General features: G+C 38.6%; 1 protein-coding gene across 1 annotated transcript in view; it reads left to right on the plus strand.

Moving 5' to 3' along the window:
* The window catches only part of Redic1 (regulator of DNA class I crossover intermediates 1), an 84,487-nt gene extending 81,888 nt beyond the window's left edge, over window positions 1-2,599 (plus strand). The window contains exon 13 of the mRNA XM_070038831.1: window positions 1,981-2,599. Coding sequence (XP_069894932.1) covers window positions 1,981-2,442 — 462 coding nt within the window. The 3' untranslated portion in view covers window positions 2,443-2,599. The remainder of the gene's footprint in view (window positions 1-1,980) is intronic.
* Window positions 2,600-10,336: the final 7,737 nt, after the last annotated feature.

Genomic DNA, 10,336 nt, shown 5'->3' on the forward strand with positions numbered 1-10,336 from the left:
CTATTTCCCCCTCTTTCTCCCTCCCTCTTTTCTTCCTTCCTTAAGTTTTCAGTACTGAGAATTGGATTCAGAGCCTAACTCTTTTTTTATACACAACCACTTTACTACCTAGGCCACACTCCATGCCCCCATCCTTGTGCCTTTACTTGGTTTTTCAGCTGTACTCTCACTTTTGCCCAGGCTGACCTCAAACTATGATTGTTCTGTCTCTGGCCCCACATAGTTATAATTATAGATGCTTACCACTACACCTGGGTTATTATTTGATTTCATTAAAATATTTTTGTGGGATTAATAGTTCAATGGTAGAGTGTGAGTGTGTGTGAAGTCGTGGGTTCAATTCTAGCACTACAAACATGTTTTATGGTCTGTGGTAATAAATACAACAATGTTGGTTTCTTTCCTATCCCCATAAATGCTAGTTTATGCCTTTGCCATCATTTCCTCTACCTTCTTCTTATAACAATGTTGTAATGTCTAGGGTTTATGCAGAACCCTCTTCTGTTAATCTGTGCTTTAAAGCTTTAATGATGTTATCTACTCCAATAATTTTACATACTGTCTCAGTATATATTCCCAACTTTATGGCTTTAGCCCCAATCCTAGATGTTCAATTTCTTTTTTCTTCTTTTGTCAGTCGTGGGGCTTGAACTCTGGGCTTGGGCACTGTCTTTGAGCTCTTCAGCTCAAGGCGAGTGCTCTACCACTTAAGCCACAGCGCCACATCTGGTTTTCTAGTGGTTTATTGGAGATAAGAGTCTCATGGACTTTCCTGCCAGGGCTGGCTTTGAACTACAATCCTCAGATCTCAGCCTCCTGAGCAGCTAGGATTATAGACGTGAGCCACCAGCGCCCGGCTAGATGTTCAGTTTCTTACTGAAACATATATTATTAGAATTCACAAAATCTTCATCTTTTGATAACTTACACTAAACACCCCTTGCCTTTCTCCCCAGGTCAGTTTTTCTGATGTATCGGTAGATAGTTACCAAGTGGTCATATCAGAAGAGTTGGTATTTCTTCTTTTGTCTTATCTCATTTCCTCAACCACATTCATTCCATCACTTTAACCACTTATACTCTACCTCCAGAGTAAATCATAGATGAATCTGGTCCTCTCAACCTTTGACTTACCCCATTGTGTTCTTGAACTATTGTTTTTGTTTCCTAAGAGGTCTGTTTTCACTCTTAGTCCCGTTTATTCTTCAGATAAAAAAACCCTGACTTTTTGTGAACATAAATTGAGTTGTGACATTCCTGTACATATTTCCAACTATTCAATGGGTTCTTATTTGGCTTCATATCTGAACTCCTTGTAGTGACTGCTGGTCCTGTGTAGTGTGGCTCCTGGCTAACATCTAGTATTCTTTTGCTCTCCACATTCTAACATTTCTTTCTTCAGTTTGTCAGTCTCTTTTTTTCAGTAGGCTTGATACAGCCTGCTTCCTCATCCTTATTTTTGTTTAACTTTTTAAGGTATCATTGTAAATATGTCATTATTCAAAAAGCCTTCCCTGGCTCCCAGGTCTAAACCAGGTCTAAACCTAGTTATGATCTCAAAATACCTCCCAGTTGCTCTTTGCAATGTTCCCTCGGCTTGTAGCTGTATATTCACCTATATGATGATGCCTGCAGTGCAGTCTTCTTCCTTGAGCATGTGCGCGCATGCTCAACCATGCTGCCTTCCTGGGATTATGTACCCTCACACCCAGCCATTGGTCGACATGAAGTTTATGAACTTCTTTTTGCTCAGACTAGTTTTGATCTAGGATTCCCCTATATCCACCTCTCAAGTAGGAGTATGTATTTGAGTCACCTTGCTGCCTGGCTTTTTATTGGTATTTTAAAATCTGTAACCTGCTAGGAGATATTTGAAGATTATTTGATGTGTATTTGTATCCTATATATGTATCCTATATCGTGAACTGATGAATGATATAAAAAAATTACACAGTAATTAAATTATTTAATTGCTTTTAGCTATCTGAAGATGAAGGTCAACTATCACAGCAAATTGAAGATTCAAATAAGATATCCCCGAAGACTGCAGAAACAGTTAAAAGTTTTTACCCAGAAAGGATGGGAAAATGTATGGGTGATCAGATTGTTAAAGATAATGCTGAAGTTCACACACAGAATGAGAGTTCTCATGAAGTATCACTGAAAAATAATACAGATGAATGTCCACAGTCTCAGTGCAATTCCACATACATAGAGCAGACCCCCTCCAATAATAACTGCATTGTTCAGGTTCCAAGGTGTGATGCTGGGGTGCAAACAGAGAGGAAACCCGCACTGGGAAGAAAGATAGATGCTACAGTACAGTGCAGCATACTTTCAGAATGTGTGTGTAGAAGCAGTGTGTCTCCTCTTGACAGTCGCGAATGTTGCAGTGAAAATATTAAGGAAGATACCACTGGAGGGCAGGAGAGCCTTGAGTAAGTAATGTTCTGAACTCAGCCCAGGGTGGAGCATTTCATTTCACTTGATTTTGGAGGAAGGCAGTAGTGAATGTCCAGAATTTCATTAACAGAATGAGTAATGAGAAAATGGCGCTAAGGTTAAGTTGCAAAGGTATATTTGTGGTTCTTTTGAAAATGTTTTAATGTTGTTTATGCATTAATTTTTATGTAGGCATTTTAATGGCTTTAATATATCTTGAAGTTTTTAGGAAATAATGCTTTTAAGTACAGTATCATTCTCCTGTTTACTATTTGTGATGTTGAACTGATAAGCTGTTATTTGTGAATTAAAATATACTTAGTTGCTTTCTTCCTTATGGCTTTTATTTTAAAACTTAAATCAGTCGCATATTGGTGAAAAAATGTTCTCGTTCAAAATTTGAAGGTAGAAAATAATACCTAAATATTTTATGTCCTCATTGTCAGCATTTTGTTAGCTATTCCTCTTTAATATTATACTCCATTTTTATTATTTTACAAAGTTCTGAACAACTGCAATGTATTTCTTTCCATTTCTCTCTTCTTCCTCACTCCCTCTTTATTTCTCTCTTTGCAGTGCTGGGGATCAAACTCAGGGTCTCATGCATGCTAGGCAAATGCTTTGTCATTGAGTCCTACATGAATTAACTTGTAAAGAAAATACATCTTATGTTTTATTTGGATAACATTTTTGTTGTTGCTTTATTAGTTCAAAGAAAACTATTTTTCTCTTTTAAAGTAAAAATGCATTAATGCTTTTAGGGCATTGTTTGAAATTGCAAAAGTTCTTTTTTTTTGGGGGGGGGGTTGGTCGTGGGGCTTGAACTTTTTTGTTTGTTTATGAGACAGGGTCTCATTACATAGCACCTGAACTGGCTTTGAACTTGAAATCCTTACTCAGTCTTCTTAGGGCTTGGGTTACAGGTATGATCAATCACACTTGCATCCCCTGTGCACAATTTTATGTGCAAAATCACATTTTTAATAAAAGTTTCTTTTTCATGAACCCTTAAACCTGAGCCACAGGGAAGAATGCAGCAAGACACAGATCACACACAAGAAAGTCAGAAATGCTAGAGAATTGATGGTTGAATAGCAATTTAATCCATATTTAGGGTGACATCAATGGATAATACCAAGGTCAATAAAAAAATCAAGATCAAGTATTAGAAACCTGGATTCTGGAATCAGACCTGTGATTTGAACCTGTTTATTATATTACCTTGGGAAAATCACCTCAGGAATTTAACTTCAAGTTCCTTTTTTTGTAAAATGGGGATAATACCTTCATACTCTGTTGTGAAGATTAAAAGCATAAAAGATAAAAAGTATATCTATACACATATTCCTTCTGGCTCTCTCATAGTTAAGGTCAATCACCAAATGATTACTTAATGTTTACTAAATACTAAACTCTGTTCCAGGGTATACAGAAGGTCTTGGCTTCATAAAACATACATACAGCCAGCTCTTGTGGGTTACACTGTAATCCCACTTCAGGGAAGGTAAGGCAGGATATACTCCTGGATACATAGCAAGTTCAAGGCCAGCCTGGGCTGCATAACAAGACCCTATTCCCCTTCCTTCCAAACAGTGTGAACTAACCAAACCTGTTTCAGTAACATAGAAAGCAACGTCTTGATGGAAAATTTATTACATCTAATATATTAGGAGTCAACAAATTTTATTCATGGTTGAAAAAGTTGGGATCTGTAATAAAGATTACAAAAGACATGTGACAATTCTTTTCTGATGTTAGATGTCCCAGTTTTATCAATTTAACACTCTAAGCATATACCAGCAAATGTTTTTATTCTCTGGAGGTAAAATCTTGTTTTGTTTTGTTTTTTTGGGTCGGTCATGGGGCTTGAACTCTGGGCCTCAGCTCTTCAGTTCAAGGTTAGTGCTCTACCACTTGAGCCACAGCACCACTTCTGGTTTTCTGAGTGGTTTACTGGAGAGTATCAAGGCCTTTTCTGCCTGCTGGCTTTGAACCCAAGCCTCAGATCTCAGCCTCCTGAGTATCCAGGATTACAGGCGTGAGCCACGGGTTTCTTGTTAATTTTAAGAATGTATTTTCCCATTGGTGTGAGAGTTAACTCTAGCAAGATGCAGTGACTCACACCTGTAATCTTAACAACTCCGGAGGCTGAGATCTCAAGGATCATTGTTCAAAGCCAGCCTGGGCAGAAAAGTCTATGAGACTCTATCTCCAGTTAACTAAGTAAAAGCAGGATTGGAGGCATGATTCTAGTGGCAGAGCAGCAGCCAAGTAAGCAAACCCAGCAAGCCCGAGGCCCTGAATTCAAGTCCTAGTAAAAAAAAAAAAATCCAATTTTCTTACCTGTCAGTGGCCATTTGTTCCTCAGCTTTTAAAATCATTGGACATGTTTGTGAACGATACTCATTTTAACAATTTTTATTGATACTTGTTAGAAATAAACACATAAAAACACATTAACAAGCTAGTCCTCCAAAAGCCGTTTGGAACATTTGGAAAGGATGAGTACAAACATACCTTTTTTTTCCCTAGCATAATTTAGATACTATGACAATTTGTTATGTTTGATAATGGTCAGGTGTAGCTTTTCTTTGACTGGTAAAGAGGAATTCCTTGTTGTAGTTGAGATGAGATTATGGGCTGTTTGCTCCCAAGGCTACTTTTACTCGAAATACCTGACTTTGTACAAAGTGACTTTCCACATGGCATGTCTTAAACCATTTTCTAGTGACTCTGAGTAATGATTTCTTTTTTCAGTACCTATTTTAGTAGATAACTTAATCTGGGAATCTTTTGTGAATTTCACAAGCAGATTTACTGTGTACTTTCAAATGTCATTGACACATAGTAGATTTGAAAATTGTAGCGTGAAAAAGTCATAGATATGTCTCTTGTTCAATCATACTATTATAAAATAAAAATATGATTTTATTATGTCTTTCTATGATAAAACAGCTGATTAATTCATGGTATTAAACTGAGATTCAGAGCTGGAGAGTTGTTCACAACCAACTATGAGTTGTGGCAGGCCTGCTATTGCAGATCCCTCTGATTTATATGTTCTATTTATAGTTCCAAGGTTGTATTTATCTTTATTCTTTCCTCAATTTAGTGAATTTTATGTTTACAGCCAGTTCTGTAGAGCATTTCCAGACAGGTAATTACCAAGGAGACAGGCAACTACTGCCAAATGAGAGATAATTGTCATGCCATGTATACTGTATTCTTGAGCACATAATCTGAATATATTTTAAAAAAATGCCGAAGTCAGGCATAGGTGGCTCCTGTAATCCTAGCTACTCAGGAAGCTGATATTTGAGGATCACGGTTCAAAGCCAGCCCTGGCAGAAAAGAATGTTAGATTCTTCAATTAACTCTCAAAAAGCCAGAATTAGAGTACAAAAGGTTAAGGGACACTCAGACTCAGTTTAAGCCACAGTCCCATCAAAAAAAATTCATAAGATGAAGAAAATATTAATATGTTTTACACATTTTTTTTGAGGTATAGGGACTTGAGCTTTCTTTGCTTGCTTGCTCAGATGGTGCTCTATCACTTGAAACATGCCTCTAGCCCTTTTCTGCTGGCTTTGAATCCCAATCTTGCAGATCTTAGCCTCCTGAGCAGCTGGGATAAGAGTCAAGTGTTTGTTGATTTAAATCTCTGCATTTAAGGAGGTGGTTTGTTACAGAACAATAACTGGTTACTAACATGGTTAATCACAATCTTTCTAATGCTTTGGAGTTGAGGGGATTAGCAAAGTTAAGCTATCAAAGTGTGTGTGTGTGTAGAAAAGAACATTTTAATTACCAAGCCCTTAATATCATTTGTATGGTATAAATGTTTTTGGAAATTTTTTAGCAAGCCAATATATTCAAGTGGTGAATTTCTATGGCAGACTAGGAATAAGGATTTAGAAAATATATAGCCATACATATACATACATACATACATATATACATACATACACACACACACAAACTTTTCCTCTCTGCACAAATATATATACATCCATGTACATACATGATCTTGCTTTTTTTACAGGATCAAACCAATAGGGAGAAGGTATCTATTCTCACTAAATGCGTTGTAAAACTTCAGTGGGTTTTTACAGTCTTTGTAAGTGCTATGGTAAGGTTTTGTTTAGCCACATCTTGGAATCCCCTATTATCTGGGCATGTCAGAATCAGTGAGCTCTATCTTTGCAGTAGAGAAAAAAATAGGAAAGAATGAAAAAGTAGGAAGAATGTGAGATTTGAAGCCCAAACAATTTTATCTGTTTAGAATACAATTTCTTTGGCATTTTTAGATGAGTCTTTTTTTCTCTTCTGAACATTCTTTTCCTTCCCCAAATAAAGAGATCATGTTACCGCTGAGCTTAGCTTGGGCTCTGTGGGGAGGGGTAACAAAGAGGGTGAATTAGGATGAATATGGTCTGTGGTAGAAGTTGTTTGTATGTATGAAAATAGAATAGTGAAGCCATTTAAAATTTAGGCATAGGGAGTGAGGTTAAGGGGCCATGCCTTTCCTGGGGCCATGCAGCATTTCAGCCAACTTCAAGCAGCCTGGCCGTCATTTAAAAATATGGAAACAGGGCCAGGTGCCACTGTCTCACACCTGTAAGCCTTGCTGCTCAGGAGGCTGAGATCTGAGGATCACGGTTCAAAGCCAGTTCGGGCAGGAAAGTCTGTGAGACTCTTATCTCTTATCTGTCCCTCAGATCTTCATCTCAAGGCGAGTGCTCTACCACTTGAGCAGTGCTCTACCACTTGAGCCACAGCGCCACTTCCCGTTTTCTGGTGGTTTATTGGAGATAACAGACTTTTCCTGCCTGGGCCGGCTTTGAACTGCGATCCTCAGCTCTCAGCCTCCTGAGAAGCTAGGATTACAGGCATGAGCCACCGGCACCCGGCTCCAGATATGCTTGTTAGGGTGTGGTATAGGCAGGCAGTTAGGAAACCTGATGGCTAGGGCAGTGATGAGGAGTCATGTTCAGACCTGCTGCTATTGATAGAATGACTCATGACACACAGCAGGTCTTGCTGACCCACAGCCCACAAAAATACCAGCTGCAGTCTGAGCACCCAAGGTCAGAACTCCCCCACTTGACATGGAGGAGTTGATGGCACAGTTTTTAATTTCCAGGACCAAATGTCCCCATGTCCAGATTCCAGTAAATGCCTGAGGTCTTGGGACTCCCAGTGCAGTGCTCCTATGAGCCTGCCCCCTTTCCATTTGGAGGGTACACTTTGATTTCCATTAATAAACCTCTGTCAGTCCTTGATGTCTTTCTTTAGTGAGAAAAGCATGTTTCTGGACCTACAACTTGATACTGGAAGCCAGTGTTGTATTCTCCTGATTCTGGTAAGCCTACTTGACTCCTACTTGAATCATTAATGGGGTGGGGGGATGACCTTTTTAGTTTTATTCTCTTAACTGGGAATGTTATCTGTCTAAATTCCTACAACAGTTTAGGTATTCCTCCTGGCTCCTGCATCTGGGAACATCAGCCAGTTGTATCCCAAACTGCAACTACAGGGTTCACGTGTAAAGATTTGGGCTTTTGTGAATTCTTTCTCCTCTTTGCCTTCTTGCTTGGACTAAGATAGTTTTGATGTTCAAAGTCATTTGGAGGTTTTTTTGTTTGTTTTTTTTTTTTTTTTGCAATTCTGAGCTGTAACATTTTTCTAACTCTTAGACTCATCTAAGACCAAGGGGCGGGGGGAATATGTAAAGACATCCTTAAAAGAAGAAAAACTAAGCACGGGGTGCTGGTAGCTTAGGCTGTAATCCTAACTATTCGGGGTGGAGACCTGAGGATCATGGTACAAAGCCAGCCCCTAGTCTGGGCAGAAAAGTCTGTGAGACTATTATCTCTATTTAACCACCAAAAAGCTGGAAGAGGAGCTGTGACTCAAGTGGTAGAGTGTTATCCTTGAGTGAAAAAGATGAGTGAGAGTTTGTGGCCCTGAGTTGAAGCCCCAGTACTGGCACAAAACCAGAAAGCCCATTAAATAAGTTTTCTTCAGCTATATGGGAATAGGTAATCTTTGCTTTATTCTGTTGCAAATATAGTGTTATAGTTTGTTTGTTTGTTTTTTTAAAAAAGGTACACAGTAGGGACGAAATACACAAAAGAACCATTTTGGATAGAAGAGAATTTTGTATGTGAATAGTTTTGTACTGAAAGCAAAGCACGACTCTATAATGGAATAGCTACATACAAAACCAGTAGGCAAAAGTGTGTCACTGAGGATTGTAATAGGATTTATGCTGAGTTACAACTGGTAAAATACAGTAGGACATTATGGCACATAAAGAAGTTATAAGTTAAGTAGACATTATAAGTACACACACACACACACACTCAGCAGGAGCTCATAGAAAAACATTTCTGGGCTCTATCCCTGGAGATTGTGTGTTAGTCCAGGTAGAGCTACAAGATTGCCTTTTGTAACATGCTGACTTGATCAGTGATGCTAGACTGAGGACTAGACCTGTTGTTAAGAGTATTTGGAGAATTTAGTATCAGTTTGCTAAAATAAGGCATGCCCCAGATTCTCCTTATATGAAATACTAACTCACCCTGTGTACTGGTCATCTGAAACTAGTTTTTCTAAGTGCAGTAGAAAAGCACACAAAAGTTATAACAGTGACATTCAGAGCATTTATAATCGTAAGAGTTTTATTTCAGCACAATAAGGTTAATGTTACTGTTTTTTATTTGGTGAGGATTTCAAAAATTCCTTTCCCTAATAATGAAAGGGCTCTAAGTGATAGGTTACTGACAGATTTTCTAAATCTATTCTTATTTGTTGACTATGAGGTCCAATAAATAGAAATTATGCTTTAAATCCTGTGAATCTGGAGAGAATGGGAAGGTGAAAGAAAGCAACATCAGGCTAGTCAGCCAGACCAGCTCAGGCCATTCTAGTCAGCAGAGCGGACATATGTCAGGCCTGTCTGTTTCTCCTATTGGTAGCATTTGTTCACAGGAAGGGACAGATTGCTTGTGTTTTGAACATTCTGACCTCAGTGGCATTGGGGAGAGCACAGGGATGCTGCTGCTGCCAGTTACCCAGCCCTTGGTGCTCCTGCTTTATGTTTAGTAGATAGAGTGCCATCTTCTCCATTTTACACAGAGAGTGAGAAAGGGTAATTCAGATCCTAACAGGTATTTAATGGTTACTTTTTCTGCAAAGCACTGACTACTTACTTGGACTTACAAATGAATAGCAGGAGGAAAGTTTGCCAGCCTCTATTTTGTGATCTGTTGTTGTTCTAAATCATTCTCTTGCAGTTATCTCAGAACCCAGGAAGGACAGAGCTGACTGCTAACATTTTTATGACAAGAGACTAAAACTAGAGGTACAGTACATAGAACCTTGCAGCTCCCCTCCAAACGAGAACAGCTACCTATAATGATGAGACTATACCCTGGAGCAAGAGGATTTGTTTCATGGAAACCAGATTGCTCTCCTCAAGTGATGTCAGCAATAACTTCTCTGTCATGGAGAGAACCTGAAATATAATTAACCATGCTGTACTTGTAACCGGGGCTGTTTATGCATACTTTTACTCACAGCTCCCAGTTTATTTTTGTCCATTCAAATCTATAGCTCATGTCTGAAGATGGAACTGAAGTTCTGTCTACCGCTTTTCTCTGCCATGTCTCTTCATTTGGCATATAAGACTGGGTGGCTGGACCTGACCTATACAATTCCTAGAGTTTGAAACTGGTTTCAAGATCAAACAGTAAGTACAAAAGCTGGGATTGAATTTAGACAATTTTGAGTTTGGTCTGACTTCTGTAATAATGTTCAATAACAGTAAAACCACTGATAGATAATATGACTATAGCAATATTATTCTGTATTATTGCCTCATGTTTGTATC

This window comes from Dipodomys merriami, unplaced genomic scaffold (assembly GCF_024711535.1).
Source record: "Dipodomys merriami isolate MVZ:Mamm:240054 unplaced genomic scaffold, mDipMer1.0.p SCAF_10, whole genome shotgun sequence".
Classification (NCBI taxonomy): Eukaryota; Metazoa; Chordata; class Mammalia; order Rodentia; family Heteromyidae; genus Dipodomys; species Dipodomys merriami.